The sequence below is a fragment of the Esox lucius genome, chromosome 12 (assembly GCF_011004845.1).
Source record: "Esox lucius isolate fEsoLuc1 chromosome 12, fEsoLuc1.pri, whole genome shotgun sequence".
Taxonomy (NCBI): domain Eukaryota; kingdom Metazoa; phylum Chordata; class Actinopteri; order Esociformes; family Esocidae; genus Esox; species Esox lucius.
In genome coordinates, this window is record NC_047580.1 from 23,343,945 (window position 1) to 23,366,330 (window position 22,386).

Here is a 22,386-nt window from a genome sequence, read left to right on the forward strand (position 1 = left end):
TCATTGTCACTGGTTACTGGTAATTGACTCAACAACAACTGGGCACATTTGTCTTCTGGGCTGCTAATGGGGAAAACACCTGGGGCCACTGCCAACATGTATAGGCTTTATAGAGATTGTACTCTGTAATGGATGTTTTTAAAAAAAAGAAGCAAAATACAATAATTCAGTAATAATATACTTAAAGTAAAGTAAAATTCCAGACTACTCTAAAAAGGACACACAAAATCTACTCAAGTACAGTAACAAGAGTTCTTTTAGTTTGTTACTTCCAACCCTCTCCATTTGTTAAAAAATAAAGAACTATATTAATACCTGTGTCCTCATGTTATTCAGTCTTCACAATAGTCACCCATGAATAGAAAGGTCAGATATCTGAGCTAGAAATCTCAACTCTGCAGTCCAGTAATACAATCTAACATTGGGAACATTTAAGCTCCCTTGACCATTGTCAAGGAGCCAGTATGCCCAGGCCTTAGGAGCTTTACCATGGCAGTTAAATCATCTTATCATTTAAAAACAAATGTAGAATTCTGGGTAGGACATATATACATTTTAATGATATTTATTCTACAGTAACATAAGTAGCAAGTAAAAGCTCCATTGGTTACCCTCCACCGGGTTGAGTTTAAAGTTAGACTGGGGGAGTTTATAGTGTTATAAACTCCCCCTTCAGGTTAAAAGGCCTTGTGCTGTCCAAATACCTCAAGCTCATAAATGACCATCTAACATTTTGGCCACTATAGCATTAACCATAAAGTCAAACATGGGTAAATGTTATTTATTCATCACCATTAAATATTTCAATAGGTTTTGCTAGTGAGATTTTTCTGGGTTTTGAACAAGATGAGGTGAAATAGTGATAGGAAGTAGAGGCCCACCTTAAAGCCACATATGTAATGTGTTTGTTGGCATGACCAGTAGTTTCATGGCATGGCCAAGAAATTGGGGCTGATAGGAGAATGCCTGCAACTTATTCAGAATCCTGCAGCTCATCTGGTGTTTAACCATCACAAGTTCTCCCTTGTCTTCTCTTGACAATTGGTCAGTAATGTCCTTGCATATTTTCTGAAAACATTGGAAACCTTTTCTAAAACAACTACCCAATTCTACATCTATATTCCCCACTGTTGCCTTTAGTGAACTAATGCTTAAATTTGTAAGAATCTCCATGAGGTAGAGCACAAACAGCTGTCTAACATAGTTATAGAACTCTGGGGAGAAGCCATCTTCCCCAGAAGATTTATTAGAAGGTAAAGATTTAATGGCCTCCAATTCAGGAATATAACTTTTCATTCAAGAGCTCTCTGTCCTCCTCTGACAGGCATGAGAGAGATTAGTTGATTTCTGGCAAGTTATTGCATGATTGGGAAGTATGGATGTCCTTGTCCTTGTATGCCAAGATAACAACACTGAGTCTTCTTATAGATGAGGTGAGAGAAAACTGAGAGAGATTCCTCCATGCAGAATGCCTCAGAATCCTTCAGATTCCTTGGTCCTTGCTTGTGGACTCTTAAACTGGCCCCAGAGGTTTACAATGGGGTTGAGATCAGTGGAGAAGGATAGCCATTGCAAAATGTTTAATTCTGGGGTCAGAAAGCCTTTTGTGTGTGGATCTGAAGGAGTATTTTGGATATATTTTTTTTAATGTTAGAGTGTAAGTGATGAACAACAATTACATTTTGTTATAGCCTTTTTTGATCATCTTCTTGACCAATGGTGCTAGTTATCATAGATGGCACTGTATATGCTCCATATACCTTGGCAGAGATGAAGGTCGATAGAACCCAAGGAAAATGATCACTCATTGAAACGTTATCAACACCAAATCCCACATGAAGATGGGAACATTTCTTCCGGAGTGTCAAACAGATTGCTTTGACCATTGTAATTAACATTTATTGGTGTCAGGTGAACGAGGTAACCTGGGATGTTTCTTCATCTTTAAATACTGCAAATCGCTTTATCTTTTCCTTGCCCCGGAAGTGGCATCTAAGACATTTAAGTATCTTAGCAGAAGTTCTTATCTTTTATTTTTCTGTACTAAACCCTTTGAGAATCAAACCCAGGGCAATGCTCTAACCAATTCAGCTACATAGAAATTAGTAGATATGGAATTGCCACATCCAAATAACCTGTTGGCATGGAGGTGTCAACTTCTCCTATTCCCCAACTGTGATCCTTGGGATTTCTGTTTCACCTTTGGAACCTCCCGGGTCAAAATATTGTACACTTGGGTCTTCCTGGCAGGTTTATCACATATTCAGGTAATTTCAATTTGTTATTATTGTGATAATAGTGGAGATGTAGCTATTTTATTTTATTGCCATTGCTTAATTTTTGAAGGTCTTCAAACATTTGACTCATTTCATTTCTGTATTCTCTGACCGTCCTCAGATGACTAAGGGGGTTTAGCATGTGTCATCTTATAATTATACACCAGTGAAAAAGAGGCTCATGGATGATTAATACTTCTTACTTCGAGTTCCTTATGACTCAGGTGAATAAAATACAAATATATATTAATTAAATAAAAAATATATATAATTTTTTCTTTGAAAAATAGAAGATTTCAATCATATTTTGAGTATAAGATCAATAAATATATAAATCCTTACCATTTTGCTACCAAGGGGCCATTAAGCGGTACAATGTTTTACCACTTAACACAATCACAGAATAATTTTTTTTAGCATCTGCGAAATTACTTAAATATAAATGTGGTTTTGAGTGAGGAACAGAAGGGTTAAAATTAAGAAACCACTGCAAATTGAATGATTCTGTTCCTTACTCAAAACTTTCCTTTTCAACTTTTTTGGAAAGGAAATAAAAAGGTGCAGTGGTCTCTTAGATTTTTCCCGAGCTGTATGTGCATTTTGAAAATACTGTATTTCACAACACAATTATTTTTCACGAACAATGTGTTATTTCACATGAGATATGGTACAGTATGTGCAATTGTCAATGGACTGCATGCCTTCCCAGATTTGGTCTCAGAACGGGTGGACTGCATTTTCTCTCTGACAGTCTGGGGAGATTGATATGAGTAGAATAACATGTCCTGTCATTCACTGCACCATAACTGCTTCCCATGTGCCAGGGATAAGTAGAGTCTGGGTCCATTTCCCCATGGGAGTTAAACACTGCTTACAGATGAAATCAGGGCTGCTGACGGATGGCTTACTAGGCCCTGTTACAGTTCTCTATCCAAGGCTTTGGAAACTAGGCCTGTCAAAAAATACATACAGTTGATCCATCACCTGAAGGAGTGTGTGTGGAGGGGGGGGGGGGGGGGGGGGGGGGACTACAGCAATGAGATTGCAGGATTTTATCACATGATTTTTATAGCACAAAGTAAATGGACCGTCATGGGGCATTGAAATGAATGCAGCTGCTCAGTTGGGGCTAAAGAGCACACTGCAATATTCTTTGCCCGACAGATGGTCAAGTGCTTTGGGCCAGTAAAAGGAAGATCTCTGGTTCTAATCCCAGGTAAAAGGCATGCAAGCTAATTGATGTTGTAAGTTTCTCAAGATGAGAGTTTGCTAAAATGTCAAATTGTTCTGAATAAATACATCAATGTTGACTTGGACTTTCGTATTATTCAGCATTATATGGTAAAAGAGATCGACTAGACTAGCTTCTTCAAAGACAAGGATAGCTTCTTCAAATGCATAGGTTATATCTATACAAAAAACAACCTGAAATGTTCCAAGGAGCCATGCACTTTTGTCATGGTGCTTGATTTAGTTGATACTGTTGATTACAATAGCTCCCACTTAAGATGACCCTTTTATAAATGCCACATCTCAATGGTAAGATCGAAATCAGGACAGTAGTGTATGACATTGCTTATGACTAATTTGCTTATATTTTAATGAACGGACAGAGACCAGTACAGTAACATAATTTTGGAGAAATTTTTTTAACCCAATAATGCTTAGGGCCCCCTAAACGTTAGGGCCAGGTATGTGGGAGACAATCACTTGGGTTGGTTGCTCTTTGAATTCCATTCGGTAGGGGCAGGTTTCAAGGGTTATCTTTGATGATATTGGGCTGAGGGATCAACCAATGAATTTATTGTACAGTACTTATCAACCCTGGTCAGAGATCCTTTACAGGATCCTGTGGCCGTCAGGTATCCCATTCTCTCACAAAATGCACAATAATACTGTAAATAAAAAATAAGGAATAACATTCCACAAAGTAGCAGTATCTTATAAAGTCCTCTGTGCCAGAAGGATATTGCCGACTGACATCATAGAGTGAGCCTCACTAGTCACTATGGAGGCATTACTTAATACTATACAGTATGCTCGAGAAATTGTGTCCTGTGATCTTGTTTCATCTTGTCCGCCTTTGATACCAATTCGGTTAAGGAAAACACTTTCTTCAAAAATATGTCTCAAAAGTCAGGTTCTTTTGTAAAGTTGAGACCTTTGAAGCTGAAGTGATGATGGGGAATTTTTTTGTCTGCGTATGATAGCAGGAGCTGGGGTCATTAATTAATTAAATGTCTGATTTGTCATCTAAATTAGAATTAGTGTATTTTTATCTGTCATGTCTTACTTCTTATTTTACTAAGCAGTGTAAAGTGTAATAACAGCATATTCCATTGCCCCTTCTCTCAAATATAGGGTGAACACCTCGTCTATGAGAATTTTGGGTCTGAATTTCCAGCCTAGACCTTGTTTATATACTTCGTATATAAACAAGGTCTAGTATGCTCTTGGATTTAGCTGGTTTATATGAATATTGGGTTAGAAGATGAATATAGTCTCTGGATGCACTTTTAACCATTCCAACAAGTTGTGTCAGGAATAAAGTGAATGGTGTCAGGGCAATGTCTTATACTATACCACTGTTCTAATGTATCCACAAAATGATTAATTATACAACAATGTGACAATGTTACATGCCACTTCAAGCCCACATGTAATACCAGGGTTGATAAATAAGCTTGAACCTGGTATGGTGCTGTTTGTTATAACACCAATGATATACTTGAATCTGCAACGCTATTACAATGTAGTCACATTAATACCTACATGTGTGTTACATTACTACCACTATGTTTGTTATATTGTTACCTGATCAACAAGAGCAGTGAACAAGAGAATTTGCACTTTGGTCTCCTTTTCACCTCCTAATACTTGATTTACTTAACATAAATCTCAGTAGGTGGTCCAGGGAAATCATGACATGCCAGATTTTGTGACATTGGCACTCACAACTTGTTAGAAATATGTGACATGCACATTAAAAATCTGTTTTCTCCAAGTGGTGGAAAGGCAAAGACTTAACTTGCATTTTAACCAGGAAAAGGGCAGAGCTAGCATTGTGAATTGGCCCTGTGATAATCTGTGATAATTTATAGGATTTACAGAAGTGGGATGGTGGGCGTTTTCCCTTTTGTTCTTCATTGCTCCTCTATTGTTCTTTAAGCAGAAGGTGGGGTCAAAAACATCAACTCCCCAACAGACCAACTTCTTAACATATTTGTTATACCCTTAAGTGTGAAAAATACACTATTTATTCTTGGATAATCTGTTTTCAAGAGTAAATATAAAAAACTAAATCAGTGTAGGAGGTCATTTTATCTTTCCAGTTGCCTATTTGATCTGTGAACTGCTGACTGCTCATAAACATGCAGTGGATTGGTGACCTATTCGCAATCAGTGCCTGTATTTGAGGGTGAGTAAATACATGTTTTGTATTTATACACCCTTACAGCATATAAATCCAACTTCCCAGCCTCCATCTGTGTTTTTCTATCTAGCTGGAGGACTCCTGCTCTCTTTCAATATTTTAGATAATTTTTTGTTTTATTTTTTGTTTTATCTATTTTTGTAATGTTTTACTATCTTTCTTCCCAGTAGCCTCTTTGATCTGTGAACTGCTGACTGTTGATAAACTAGTCAGATCAACTACCAATCAATGGGCAGGGTCATCTGTTTGGGGAATCAGTGCCTGTGTTAGAGTTGTTTCTCCTCTCCTAAAGCATCAGCGTGCCAATCTTGTCCTATTCATATCTGTAATCATATCCGTTTGTCACATGTGATACTCATAATCTGATATACTCGTGAGCGGAAAACGTGTGCGTTTCAAGTGCATGTAAAGCCTACAGTATACCTGTGTCCAATTGCACATTCACCCAGAGCGCTCACCAGTGCGAATCAAGGTCAATATTCATCAATATTTAAAATCTGAATTACGAATATGTGTACGAACAGAAAAAGTGGGATTTATCAAACGATCATTCACACACATTTTACACACCCTGGTAGGGAGTCATACTTGATGTAACAGGTTTTTAACACTGTAGTTAACCATGGTCAAAGTAATTCATTTTAGTCTGTGAGAAACACAATGCTAATGCATTAAATACGACAACAGAACCTATAAATCTATGAATCGTATTTATTTAGAACTAATTAAACTATCATAGTGTGAATAGGCTTCTATACGCACTTAATAATTGGAGTAAGTATACCCTAATTTTCAGCACAGCTGTAAGCGGCAGTCTTGTAAAGTGGCTGTACAGCCAAAACAAAAACATTTATTCTGGGAAAGTTATTCAAGGAGATGTTCAAGGAAAATGAAATCTTCACATCGCTCTCTCACTTGAGTGTATTACTTCATAATATTGAGATGACCTCATTTTGTGCTTATGTAATTTGGTGAACTATGTGTGGCTTTTCTCTCTACGTTTGTGCCTCTCCCTGTGGAGTGCAGCCCTTCTAATCTAGTGTGCCCTGCCCACACAGCCCATGTGTTGCCTCTCTCTGGCAGAGTTTGGAACTGCCGATGCACTGTCGGAAAGGCTTGAGGTTATCTCAGCCTGTGCTGAGCATGTATTACCCCAGAGAAAGCTGTTACTCTAGTTGGCCTCTCTTCCTGACTGTTCTCCTGTAGTCCAAGAGCATCTAGATGGGGTGGCGGCAGCACAACGCTACTTATTTCTCTAAAGTGGATATTTTCCCCCGCTTCCTTTATGCTCACCTGTGTATATCCTCATTTACATTCCATGCCTCAAAGGTTGTCCACCAAGATTTGTTTTTTTAAAACCTGTTCTAACATAGTTTAATTCCGTCTTTTAGAAGTTGCTTAGCTGTGAGTACTATTTAGTAGGACATAATCCCTTTGCTTAATGTTGAGTGAGTGAGGTAATATCTCAGGTGAACTGTCAGTGGCTTGGTTTGCCTGTCAGGGAGTTAACTATACAGAGAATATAGAAAAGGAATGTGTGGATCAGAATTGGACACAGTGCATAATGTGCTTGTCCTGCTGCTGTGTGAATAACACTGCTACCTACACGCTGAAATGTTCGGATTATGAAGGCATCACAAGACCTGTGGATTAGGTTACTGCTGCGTAAATTGTTGTTTTAATTTGAACATGGAATTGAGTCATCTCAATGTGTAATCAATAAGTCAAATGTGTAGTATTTAGTTCCATATTGTGTTAACTAACATGACTACAGTATAGATCATTTTGTTAAGATTGTATATAATGATGAGTTAGAAGGTTAGAGAAAAACATTATAATAGCCCAAAAAACTGTTCCTTCAGAAAGGTATCCTGACCTCCTCACTTTCACATTTTGTTGTGTGATATAATTTGTATGCCTTAATCTACACACAATACCCCGTAATGACAAAGTGAAAACATGTTTTTAGAAGTTCCTTGAAAAGTATGTGTTATTAAAGTGCATTTGGCAGCGATCACAGCTTTGAGTCTTCCTGGGTATGCCTCTTAACAGGTTTGCTCACCGGGATTTGATCAGTTTTTCCCATAGTTTCTTGCAGTTCCTCTGCAAGCTCTGTCAGAGTTGATGAGTGGCATTGGAGAACTGCGATCTGCAGGTCTCCACACTGCTGTTCAATGTTCAAGTCAAGGGTTTGACCTCAAAGACATTCAAGGGCATTTACTGAAAAACATAAAGGGGTCTGAATACTTTATGAAGGCACTTTATGTAGCCTATATATTCTGTGCTTTGCAAAAGTATTTAAACACCTGATAATAAATCCCTTTGACAAAATTACAAATGGTAAATTTATGTTTTGTTCTGTATTTTATTTTAAAGGACTGACAATTAAAATAAAATATGGTGAGGAGATATTCATTTTATTTTTGGAAAATGTTTGGAAAAAGCATTACTTTGGTGAAATTGGGGAGTGGTCTAGTTACAGTAGATTGTCCAACAGATCAGCAGGAACATGTCTCTTACCAAATTATGTCTAATTGTTTTCAATTATTCATTTCAATACCATTGGTTTGGGGAGAAAATGTTGTTCTTTGATAAGGTGATGATTTTGTTATTGGAAATAATCAGGTGGAAAGTAAAAGGAGCAGTGGTGTCTTATTTTTTTCCGGAGCTGTATAATGATTTTTATACATTTTATTATAAAATAGTTTTATATAAAAAAGGTTTAGTATGATGGACTCTGATTTAGAAAAGCAAAAATTAGAGGCCAAGCACCTATTCATGTTAACAAAGAGACACACTGAGTCTGTTGTTGAGTCATTATGGTGCAGAGAAGTAACAGGGATGTACAATGTCCTCATTCATCCACAAATCTGCCTATATCTTGTCTTTTAATGTATATTTAATAAGGATATTAAATGTCAAAACAATAGTTCATTCAGCACCACTTCCTTTAAGGTGGAGAAGCATTTATCTATTTTTTCAAAATAATATGCCTATCATTTGTGTAAACAGTTCAGTGCACTCATTCGTATACAGATTGATTTTCTTGTCTGAGAAGGTCAAATGATGTGCTGTGTTAAAGAATCATTTGCAAGTAAACTATTCAAGCCACGTAAATGTAGTGCATGAGTTTTTCATACTTGTTTTCTTTAGCTATGTATGTACTGTTAAAATAATATATATATACACACAGTGGGGAGAACAAGTATTTGATACACTGCCGATTTTGCAGGTTTTCCTAATTACAAAGCATTTTTTATCATAGGTACACTTCAAATGTGAGAGACTCTAAAACAAAAATCCAGAAAAGCACATTGTATGATTTTTAAATAATTAATTTGCATTTTATTGCATGACATAAGTATTTGATCACCTACCAACCAGTAAGAATTCCGGCTCTCACAAACTAGCGAGTTTTTCTTTAAGAAGCCCTCCTGTTCTCCACTCATTACCTGTATTAATTGCACCTGTTTGAACTTGTTATCTGTATAAAAGACACCTGTCCACACACTCAATCAAACAGATTCCAACTTCTCCACAATGGCCAAGACCAGAGATCTGTGTAAAGACATCAAGGATAAAATTGTAGACCTGCACAAGGCTGGGATGGGCTACAGGACTGCCTTATTCTTTTTATTTTCAAATGTGAAATTCCAAGGCCTAACACAGTGCTGTAATAATATTTCAGTATTTTTTTCAACCTAGAGGAAGTGTAGTGCCCTGCTTGTCTCTCTCTCTCTATATATATATCCCCCATTGTAGCTACACCATGCTCTTTTGTTTGCAAACCTTTCTGCTCCCTCATCATGGATGTGTACATACCCCATGTACAAACCCCTTTCAAGTATTCTGTCGGTTTATGAAGCATTTGCCTGGCTGCAATAGGTCCCCTAGTGTCGAAACATCCCCCCGATGAAACAAGCAGATTATTTGGGAGACCATATTTCTTAAACACAAAACGTGCACACATGCTCACACACACACAAGGTATAATCTAGATATTCAGCCATTTCATCATGTATCTATAGAAATTTTATTGAGTAGCTGAAAATGTTTTATAGAGCAATGTGCAAACCTAGAAATGAATGACATGTACCCACTGATTCATGAAGAACTCAACTGTTATACCTCCTCAGAGCTTACACTATGAGCTTGTTTTGGTCCAATGTGTGTAAACATTGTTAATGGGAACACTGTATAGCCTTAAAACAAAAAATTCAGAGTGGTTACATTTTTCTTGTCCCATTCCTCAGCTACGTACCAAAAACAGAATTAGGGTTTGTTATGCCTTGTTATTGTTTCAACTGTGGATGGTCTCTTTAATAAGCACATGAACAGCAGCACCTGAGAAAAAGGAGAGGAGTGATATTAGTATGAATCCCCACAGGCCCTTAAACTGTTTTGACAAGCAGGCCTGTGGGCACAACACAAACTCCCACAGTGACAGTGAACTTATGGCTCTACCACTATCCATCCCACAGCTACTACCTTGTGTTAACCTGCACACAGAGTAAACAATGTAAGCCTTAATGGCCACTGCTTGACAAGTCCTCTAGTGTCGGTCTGCTGTGTTTACAATACAAACACTTTCCTTTACTACCTAGGGAGGGCATCCGCATGACATTTGCCCTTTTGGAGTTTGTGCTGAGAATAGCGGGCTTTGGCATGTGTAATAACAAAAACGAATGACGAATTGGTTCAGTGAAATTGGGGTCATTCATCTCTTCTATAGCCGAACCATCCATGTGATTCAAATTAACAAACGATCTCTGATACTAGTTCTCCCGAAAATGAGTCAAAGCATTTAAAGTAAATAACATGGTACATTCTCGTGAGAACCCTTTCATTTCAAAGCAATAAACGTTATGTAAAACTATAAGTCTTTGTTATGTATAAAACATGGAACACTTAAAGATAGATTTCTGAGGATAATTCTTTTTTAAACAGTTAATATTTGATGATTGGTGATCACGGTGATGAGCGTTTTTCTTTACTATGCTTGTGTTGTATTAAAACATACTGGGTTACCTTTACCCCATAACACAACTTATTTTACAGCATGTTTATAACAAAAGCATTGAATTGGTCACATTGGGATGTCTTTAGTACCTACGTTTTTTATTCAATGTAGAACAAAAGCTGTGCTGCAATCTGCCACTCTGAGTGGGCCATATTTAATGTTTATGGCCCCAACATTTTCTACCCTGGGTGTCTAATGGGAATCAAGATTGCTATTCAGGCCCACCTGAGAAGACTGCTACTGTCAGTGAATAATGCTTGTTACAGAATAGCAGTTTGCTGATGGCTGTTTATACTGCCAGACGTATATATATATAGTTGGGTTTAGGTGGTACTTTATTGGAACTAATCAGCAACATGTTCACCTGTAAAAGCTGTAACAGAATAATTTCTTTCCCCATTCCTCTCTTCCTCTTTTAAGGCCTCATTATTTTCCAGTCAAAGACTCAGGTCTCAATCTTGGGTTTAGAGTTGATGAGCAAAAAAAGTGGACACACGTAAGGAGTAAAAGCTTCTACATGAAGAGAGATTGCTGAACCACAGTCGTAAAAATGCAGTGCTGTCTGCATCAGAATCACACAGACATGCACTGTATATGTAAATAGTAATGACACAGGGAAAAGGCAACATCACAAATATTCAGGGCCCAGCAGGGCGTTTCGTTAACGGAAGTAGAAGAGGAAGAGAGAGGAAACCCCCTCTCCTAGGATGGCTGCGTCCTCTCCAGGGCTGCATCGTAGGTGGAATGGGTGCAGGCGGTTGAAACCTTGAGTGCCTCTGCAACCTTGGTCTACTGGCTGTCGTCCTCCCAAGTATCCCTTGTTGCTGGGGCAGCTGGGAGCAGCATCGTCAAAGTGTTCCTTGGTGGCTGCTGCATCTTCGCCTTTATCTTCCCTGGCTTCTCCTCTGCCTCGGCCCCAGTCATAAGTATCCCTTGTTGCTGCAACTTTAATTTACCCGCCCTGATAAGGTCCTGATGGGAGGTGACTGGAAAGGGGAGGGGCGGGCCCTGCTAGCTTCCACTAAAATGTTATGGAACCTGACAGCTTTTTCCCTTTGGGTCGTTGGTGCGATGCTGATTCAGGGACAGGCATGTATGTGTCAGAATATATGCATTATATCAGCTAGAAGGAGTTCATGACTTCTATGGGCATTAATTCCTGATATAGAGTATGTACAAATCTTCAAGACAGATATACAGGACATCTAGTGACGTAAAAGGCCAGAAAACAACTACATTTTGAAAAAGATGAAAGCCAATGTTTATGGAGTCATTTGATTAGTTCTCTGTTTATGGACACCACACAGTAATTGTATTACTGTGTATGCTGGTTACAGGCTAGGAACATTCTGAACAAATGACTTTGTTTCACTGGCTTATAAGAATGAGGTTACACAGCGCCAAACTCCTTTTACCATCTAGCAATATCAGGAATGTCAAAGAACACAAATAAAAAATGAGAAAAAAATGTGACTCTAGCTTTAGGTTTTACGGATTTCAGTTTGATAAAAAGTACACAATTTCATTCAAATTTTCATGCAAGCCTCCAGTGATTATTTAACTGTGGAGGTTACAACATCAAAGTCAGGTGGATTTGATGTTACATCTTTATAATTAATCAACAGCTAATTAACAATACGTGCCTCTTTATAGATATAGAACATATTTAAATAATTTCTATGCTAGGGTGGTCGCAACATTAATCATGTTTTTATTAATTGCTTGACTATCTGTCTTTCTGTCTCCATGTTCATACTATATGACATTGGTTTGAAAAGGGTTGGTCTGCAGTGTGGATATTTCATCAGAGAAGAGAAGAGAAAAAGGGGACTTTTCCTAATTAAAACCTGTCCTGCAGCTAAATGTTATCTAGAAATGCATTTTGAGGAGAAATTGATTCCTGGAAGGCAGTCATTACCAGTGGATTATTACCTTGCATAAACTATAATAGCAAATGCATAATGAGGAAACAATTAGAATTAGATCAATAAAAATACATTTTGAGGTAGGAATAAACATTTAGTATTTACTGGATATGTTTTCACAGTTGAGTATAAACTCTCCCACAACTCTCCTTGCCAAACAACTCTAAATCGGAAATAATACAAATAGTACCTTTAGTTTGTCAGGCGTCTTTCTTACATCCTAGGTGTGGAATACACATCCGCTATAGTCCTATCTATAGTCCTACATCTGTACAGAGGCAGAACAATAGCAAAAAGTGGCAACCCACTATAAATCGGTAATGCCCCATAACACATCAAACCAATTAAATGCCTTGCTTGGGCTTAGCTACAAAGGTTTTCACTAGATTAATGTAGTAGGTGCAACAGTGTGTGAGGACAACCAGGAAATTGCTGATTTAAACCTTACATTTTCTTTATTTGTCCATTTTGTGTGTAAAACACATCCAGCTCTTCTTTAAATTTCAGCCAGGTTGTAACATGCAAGCTTGGATTGATTTGAAATTACTCTCTGCAAAATGTTTAGGATGGCCAACCTAACTGTCACAACCTGCCACTGCAGTTCTTGATGTTATACATCCAGTGAAAATCAAGAGAACCGCAATTAGTGCAACATTCAACAGTGGACCATTCCACAGGTTTATGCCTATCCAAAATTCACAACACATTATCATAGGTTTTCATAAAATATACACTAATGACATGCACACTTTTTAATTTTTTCATGTACAGGACACCGTTTATTCAGATATGCCCTGAAGGAAGTAATGTATGTAATAAATGTTGGACAAGGGTTAAGGTTGGATTAAGTGTAAGGTTTAAAGTCAGATTAGGGTTTAATGTCCTCACTAGCCCGTTTGCAAAGCAACCTCTTCCAGCACCTGAAGAAAGTGCCTTATTTGTGTGCATGTCACAATTCTCTTTTAGGCAATTAGTGTCTATTTCATGAAAACCTGTAATAATGTGCTGGATTTTAATGTACAGTATGGTGCGCAAGACTAATTGAGCCTCAACTGTAGGAGGCTAAGAGCTTTGTTCTGTCTTATTTCCTCCCCTGGCTTCCATCTCAAGAGACTAGGACACAACAGTTGCAGTGATGTGTTAGCAGGAAGAAAGGGATAAATTTGTCTCCTCCACGGAGCATATGGTGAGGGACACTGGGAATGGGACACAAGTGAGTCGAAGTGATGTTATGCTTAAGATGGATAGTCTCTGGTAAAGATGAGAAGAGTGGTTATAGCATTCTTCTGAATCTGCCTGTTGCTGGAGTAACATGTCCCATGAGTCTCCTCGTTACGAAATAGTAGGTTTGCGTTTTTCATCATGATTCTGTCCCCAAGGCAGAAATTATGTGATTTTTTGCCCAAATGAGGGAGGAGCTTTCATTTAAAATGAGCTAAATGGACATTTGACCAGGTTTACTGCTTGTCTCTACCCTACACTATATCATTTTAAACCCAACCTTATCCTTACCTTAACTCTATCCTTAATCTTAACCGTAAATCTTGCTTAACCTTAACTGGACATAAGATCTGCCGTAGAAATTCAGTCAACCAATCACACAATTTCTGACTTCGGGGCAGATTTGTATCCAGATTCTGAATGAAAAAGGCTCACCTCCACTCACCTCCACAGTTTTTTACACACTATTGTGAAATATGAAATGTGTGTAGCAAGCATTTAAGGTGAAGTCGTTTTAAGAATGTTTTTCGAGAAGAGATTCAAAACATTATTTTGGTGGGAAAGCTTTACCGAGTAAGACTGGAGATAGATTTTTCGGGTTTTAACACAATATAGGATTGGAGTGGGAGACTGTATGGGCCACTGAAGAGATTGACCAGTAGGATCCACGCATGGATTTCAATCTAATTAGATTGGAGGAAGGATTGAACAGATTGTGGAAACAGGAGAATCGTGGGTCTGTCAATAATGACAATAAATGTCCATGTAAGAAACAGACATGAACCCCTATATTAGTGAGAACAAGTCTGTTCCCCAGAGGAAAATAAACAATTTACCAGCCCAGCCACTGCATGGTCAGGGTACTGTGCTTGCTTCGTGTAGGATACTTGCTGTCACATGCATGACCAACAGCAACAGAACTATCTAACGGTGTGGGGGGCTTCAATAATTTATAGTACATAGGAAGGATTCCAAAAACCTTTGTGTGTTTGTGCCTAGTATTAGCTGTGCATTTACAATAGCATGAGGAGCTCAACTAGAAGTGGCCCTTTCCACATATGAGCTAACCCGTCAGCATTCTTGCCCCTTAATACTGCATGTAACTTTGTATTTTTCCTACTTCTACTTTCACAACCTATTAGTATCAGCGCTGCGGCGCTGCTTTGTTTTCTGATCCATCGTGCGGCACTGGCAGCCATTTCCTGAACCAGAGGGTTTTATTCCTTCATTGATTGCACAGGGGGCTGTCTTTGTATTGGGTCAGACGAGGTGAGGTCATTAGCATGCACATAGACTCTGTGGCATTTTGGCAAAATGACAAAACAATTTTCATGAAAGAAAGCATTGGCTTGTTTAGTATCCATTGAACGTATGCTGGAGCTCTTTCACTTTCTTTGGGGGGCTCAATACCAATGCACCTATGACAGGGGAAGGTGGAGTTGGCTGCACTTGGGGAATTGTTTCAGAGTATTGTGTGTGTGTGTGTGTGTCACTCTAACAAGCAAGACTTGGAATGGTGAGAATGGGATTAGGTAACATAAAGTTGATTGATTGAATAATGTTGTTTGATGTAGTGGGTAACTGTCAGGGCCTTCAACTTCAGAAAATGCCTAAGGATTGATACAGATGTTTATATATTTTAATCATACCTGTTCTTTTTTTCTTCTGTTTGTGTTAGAAAGAGAAGGGTTAATACCAAAGACAAAAATATATCCAATTGGAATTATAGTTTTTAATTGTTTTTATTTAATTAAACCTTTATTTTACCAGGCAAGTCAACAACAAGCTCTTGTGTACAATAATGGCCTGGCTGTCAAAGTTTTACTTGCAATGGGCAGAACTGTTTTGGGGGAGTGAAATGACCAGTTATGCCATCTAGAAGGCCTGGTAACATGTCAGCAACTGTGAAGTAAATAGCTAGCAGTATTGTTTGCCACACGTCTTCACTGGGAATGTTGTTATTTTATACCACCTAAATTGTATTTTAGTACACTAAATTGTACAGTATTAGCATAGTAATTAAGAAACTATTTAAACAGTCTTTAGTGAACTAAATTATGTTAAAATGGACAAACCCACTCATTTCATTCTTTAGTATAATTATAATGTCGTGCCGATGCCTTATAGGTGTTCTGTACCCCTATTTCAAACTACATCATAGACGTTGTACTCATAGAAGAAGGAATATCTTTGAATTAAAAGTCCCCAGTTTCTAATCATAAACACTGTCTGTACTATACAGTTGAATCTAATTAGTAGTTCAGTCAATGTCTATTTTTTTCTGTCTTTAATCATTCTTAAATGCACTCCTTAGAACACAGAAAATGTTCTTAGCACACTCCTTTTTAGGGACTTAAAATGTGTTTTAAGTTGTCTCGCACAACACTGTATATCATTTTCTTTTACATTTGGATCTGCTTTTATTCGTTCTTATCCAGATGCATTCGCCTCTCAACTTGGTCAGCAGTCTCTTAATTTTTTCGGGAGCTGTATATAGGTTAAGCGTTTTAAAATACATTTTATGTCAGAAATGCGCTGTATAAATAATGTTTGATTTGATCCAAACATGTCTTTTTCTCTGATGTTTTTCTGTCCATTGATTGCAGGAGGTGTGTGCATCTCTCAGTCAGTGAAGATACCCCGAGAACCCAAGCCTGGAGAGTTTGACAAGGTCATCCGCAGACTGTCAGAGAACCCCAATGCCCGGGTTGTTATTCTCTTTGCCAATGAAGATGACATCAGGTAAGTGGTGTGGACTGTTCACATCAAGGTTTCTGTTTGATGATGCAACATTCATCATGTTTACCCATTGGTTTAGATGGTTATTTGCTGTGGTGTAATGGCTGTAAATTAGTATATTGTCCTCCTCAGAGAAAAACTCCAATTGAACTCCATTATATTCAGTAAGCTGTAACATATTTGTTTTCATTAGATGTCCTCTTCCCTCCGGACATCTGATGAGCAGTAGAGCATTGAGATGCTATTTTCTTCTCACCTGATATGTAGAGTATATTTCTAATGTACAGCAATTACAAATTTGCTGCATCTCCCTTCTTCTTCTTTTCCCCTGCTGGTGCTGTAAAACGTTTGTGAGGACTGGGGAGGGTGAGGCTGTGTGTGGGTGCCATTATGTTTTACAGGACAATGCACATTCAACACCTACCTACGTCACATGTTTAGCATGATTTATGGGTTTTTCCTACCTATTGAAATGGTGTCATATTTACCATACTCTGTCTATAATTTAGATATAGCATCCTGAACTTTAGACACCACAGCCCTTCACTGCCTTTTGCCAGTGGCTTATAACTCCAGGCCTCAGGACCCAAAGTCCTGTTGGTTTTAATTCTAGCCATCTCAATATTTATTTATTTTTCACCTGGGACACCAGGGGAATGCAATTAACTATCAGGCAGAATAGAAAACAAGCAGTAGTCTGTGTCCCCAGGCTCGGAGTTGAGGTCCCCTGCCTTATGGTGAACACAGAACGTTATTGAGGGCTGCATTGGAGTACTGTAGGAGTTGAGCACTAAAACCCTGTACAATGCATTGCCGTTTTTGTGATTGTAACGCGGAGAGACACAGGGAATGGGCACATAGGGTGTGTTCAGGGCCCGGGAGAGTGTTTTATTAACTGTAACAGAAGGGTGAGCGGAGCTTGTGAGGTGAGGTGGTCCCACATTGCTCCTGCTACATTTAGATTCCACCCCAAGCTGCTCCCTGGGAACCCTTAAAAACCTCCCCTGAAGAGGTCCCAAGAGGAGGCAGGTGTCGGGGCAGGGCTGGCTCTGAATGAAGCAGAAGGTTTCCGGAAGCTACCAGCTGTTTCTGTTGCGGGTGTTGGTAGGTTGCTGATTTGTGCGTTGTGGGCGCATTTGCGCCAAATATCTTGTAAACTATATTTCACAGGAAACAAACTACTAGGAATAGAGCTATGGCTTTGAAATTCAATTTTGACATTCAATAAACTTCTTTTGGTATAAGAAGTTTATTGAATGTCAAATACTGCCCTCAGAGGAAAAGGACCAAATGCAGGGATTTTGAAGTTCAACACAATAATCGTAATAGGCTTAAAAGACAAATCTAGTTTTCTGAATTAATGTATTAATGTATAGTAAAATAACACACTATAACTATTCTGTGGCCAAATATGTAATTCTTCATGTTTTGTAATCAGTAAATCTCGTGGTTAAAAATGCGTTGAACACTGCATGTGTGCGTGTCTGTTGTAGTACAGTGATTTAAGTCAGAACAGTTTAAGTATATGTATTTTGTGTGAAAAATGACATTTTCTTAACTAATCCTGAAACAACTTATCCCATAGCATTTAGGTTATTTATGACGTAGGTTATCTTAGAATAAGCAAAGGCTGAATTGGCAGGCTGTTCCAAATACCAAGAACATGGCAAGTGACTACAGCCTCACAAATGTGTTGGTTCTGACCATTGGAAAACTAGAAAGGCCAGTGCCAACATTCCTTAAAATGTATGCTTCTTAAATACAGACAGTGATTTGAGCAAGCTTTGGATGGTGGGTGTCCGGGGCAGAAGTCCCATTGCTCATTGACTTAATCCAAGCCTGATAATGGGTAATTGTCTGGATATACAGTAATTACACAAAGCCAGGGGGATTTCAGCCCAGCATGTCTGTTCTACCCTTGAATCCAGTCATTGGGAAGACTTGGCATAGCAGGCAGGTCCTTCAGCAAGTGTTACCTCTAGCACAGGAGAAGGACTTTTCTCATGCTTTAACCTAGTAACCGAACATTTCCTCCTTCAGATCTACAAGCCAGCAAGTTGATAAATCTAGCCGTCTTTCCTTGTGCAAGACAGTTAACCATAATTGCTCTTGTAAGTTGCTCTGGACAGGAGCCTGTGTAAAATGACAACAATGTAATATTTGGGCAATTCCAAAAGAGGCAAGTGTGCCTCCATTCCAAAGAGGCATGTAGTTGAGTGATTATTTATGTAATGTAGATGGTCACACCCTCTTTCCTTACTAAAATAATTAATCGTTAACAGAATAGCTGGGGATTGTAATCGTTTTCATAGAAATATTAATTTAAAACATTGGTCTGTTTTGGCTAGTTGCTAGCTTTCCTTAAAGGCCAACCTGATAAAATTAGCAATGATGTTTGGGCAGCTAAGTAGATAATTATATCCACTAACTAAACCCTTATCAGCCAATTTAAATAATCTTCATAGTTGGAAAAGATCCAACCCTTTCTCACAAAAGCATTCTTTCCACTACTCCACTAGCATTATTATTGTTATAACTTAACTTGTACGTTTCTGCACAAGCCTTTTCTGGGCAAGACAATTTTCAAATGGATAGTACTGTGACAGGTATACTACTGTATGTATTGCCTTTCATTGAGACCATCACAGTAGTAGATGACTTTAGTCAAAAGTATAGTATAGTTATAATGTGTATATAGTATAGTAATAATTTGTATATAGGACTCTACAAAAGATATTCACAAAGACCTCTTAAGGAATTATGATCCTATAAGATTTGCCTATGAGATGTGATCTCACAAATCACTCTTCCAAAGAGGTGACAGAATGAGGGAGGGCAAATAGTCCTGTGCCAACTACAAAATAATCCTTTGACAGAGGGTGGATAAGATTCATACCACCATGGATTAGCAGTTGCCACAGTGGATTCATTACTATTATTTGACAGCATCAGAAGAGTCATTGCCTTTTAAAAAGTCTAGAGACAACGCTATAATATAATCCTCCTCCTTTTCCCAGCCCTAGTTTATGGATGTGAAAACGTGTCATTTGGTCATTTAAGTGAGAAATAATACTGCAATAAAAAAATTTGAATTGTGTGTCAGTGCCTCAGTACCTGAGCATAAAGGAAAGGATTTTTATGACCAGTTATCTTCTGAGCGCAGGATCCTCATTCAGAATTTAACATTAGCTGGAAAACTTTATATTTCAAATATACTTTTGGTACTCACAAAAATATGGAGCTGTGCTGAGCCACTATTGCTATTACTGCTGATACGCATGATATGTTTTTCTAAAAAAGGTCTAAATAGAAATGGTCTATTATGTTTTACCCAGGGCGCACCTCCAAAAAAATCAATGACTGCCACACACAGGTCAGCTGATAGAGCACAGGTCAGCTGATAGAGCACAGGTCAGCTGATAGAGCACAGGTCAGCTGATACAGCACAGGTCAGCAACAGTAGAATATCTTGAAAGATCATTGATTTTTTCTTGAGTACTGGCAATAGTGACTCTGTACACCACCTTATTTTGGTGAGATACAAACTTGTTTTGACAAGATAACATTTGCAGAGCTGGCTAACGCTAAATTGTTTTGGAGGATCCTGACATTAGAAGAGAAAAAATACTATTGTCTAATCTCAGACCCTGTATGGAGAGATGTCAGTTAACTAAATGAAATTACAGTCAGCATTTACTGTATTACAGAAAGCTGTGTTGTTCAAATGGGTGTTTATTGCTGAAAAAACAAATATGTTATCTCTAAATACTATAATGTGATGAACTGGACAATTACTCTGAGGAGCACTGAAATCCAATGTGTCCCTGCATGCAAATACCTGGCTATATGGATAGACAATGCCTCTCTTTTAAAAAAAGAGTTCTTGTATCAAAACATGTCATGTGTTACACTGAAAAACGTGTAAAATAAATTCCAGTCTAAATTCATACCAATTCTTGATTAAAAGTTTATTTTTGTAGTCTCTCACTGCACTTTGCGCTTCATTACTGGTGACCATTTTAGAACACATTACCGCACTCAACACAGAAACACAGGTTTGCCTTCTCTTAAAGAGAATAGATTGCTGCATTTCTTGTTATTTATTTAGAAAGTAATCATAGAGAAACAACCTGCCTACCTGAACAACCTGATCCATTATGAACAGTAGAGTCCACACTGAACTATTCAAATCTGCATTTAGCTACTGACTATGGCACGTATATTCTGGAACAACCTTCAGAATTCTTTTAAATTAGTGTTCTAGTGACTCATTGATACCAACTGTTTCACTGATGCCTGTGCTTGTTTTAACTAATGTATTGACATATGTGTATATGTACAGTACCAATCAAAAGTTTGGACACACCAATTCATTTGAAAGTATGTCTGTAATCTTTTGACTGTTACTGTATGTATGTATGTATATATGTATGTACACAGAACAAAATTATAAACGCAACACTTGTTTTTGCCCCCATTTATCAATCAGCTGAACTCAAAAATGTAAGACTTTCTCTATGTACACAGAAGTCCTATTTCTCTCAAATATTGTTCACAAATCTGTCCAAATCTGTTTTAGTGAGCACTTCTCATTTGCCAAGGTAATATATCCACCTCACAGGTGTGGCATATCAAGATGCTGATTAGACAGCATTATTATTGCACAGGTGTGCCTTAGGCTGGCCACAATAAAAGGCCAATCCAAAATGTGCAGTTTCATTGTATTTGTAAAACCAGTCAGTATCTGGTGTGACCACCATTTGCCCCACGCAGTGCAACACATCTCCTTCGCATAGAGTTGATCAGGTTGTTGATTGTGGCCTGTGTTGGTCCACTCCTCTTCAATGGCTGTGCGAAGTTGCTGGATATTGGCAGGACCTGGAACACGCTGTCGTATACGCCAATCCAGAGCATCCCAAACTTACTCAATGGGTGACATGTCCAGTGAGTATGCTGGCCATGCAAGAACTGGGATTTTTTCAGCTTCCAGAAATTGTGTACAGATCCTTGCAACATGGGGCCGTGCATTATCATGCTGCAACATGAGGTGATGGTCGTGGATGAATGGCACAACCATGGGGGCATAAATGGGGGCAAAAACAAAAGTGTTGCGTTTAGAATTTTGTTCAGTGTATGTATGGGTGGTAAATATGCAGTTCAGCTCTCACCCCTTACCTTCAATACAGGCTCAATAGGCAGATGATTAAAAGGCCCCAGAAAAGCAGCTCTGGGCAGCAAAAAAAAAGCTGAGAATAGGGTGACACTGTGCTTCAAGAAGTGCTACTCTCATGCTGCCAGGTGGTGCTGCCTCACGACCTTCCTTAGTGGTTACGTTTTTGACTGTTCCATCTGCTATTTTTGCTAATAAAATGCTCTCAAGGGCCCTGAACAATGGTACTGTGTCCGTTCCATATGTGTCTTTTGCTGTTGCAGTATTTTATGCACGTGTGTAAACACAGCTCTCTTTTAAGAGACTTGGTGTCTCAATGGAACTTCCTGCATGAATAAATGCATTCAATAAAAACAAAAGGCCAAAATAAAATAGACATTTGCGACAAAAGAAGCTCTCCTTACTTTTAGTAAAATACATCATGTTCTAATTGGCATTGAAGGACAAATCTTGAAATGCTCCTAAAAGGATGCAAAAAGATTCATAGGACACAAGGTTTACATAGTACACTGTAGATTCATAGTACACTGTAGATTCATAGTACACTGTAGATTCATAGTACACTGTAGATTCATAGTACACTGTACATTTAGATGTCACCT

At 38.3% G+C, this 22,386-nt stretch overlaps 1 protein-coding gene across 2 annotated transcripts in view; it reads left to right on the top strand.

Moving 5' to 3' along the window:
- Positions 1 to 22,386, top strand: part of grm4 (glutamate receptor, metabotropic 4) — a 285,814-nt gene that overhangs the window by 198,147 nt on the left and 65,281 nt on the right. For both annotated transcript variants that reach the window (XM_020051365.2, XM_034296161.1), the window contains exon 4: positions 16,482 to 16,617. In XM_020051365.2, coding sequence (XP_019906924.2) covers positions 16,482 to 16,617 — 136 coding nt within the window. The remainder of the gene's footprint in view (positions 1 to 16,481; positions 16,618 to 22,386) is intronic.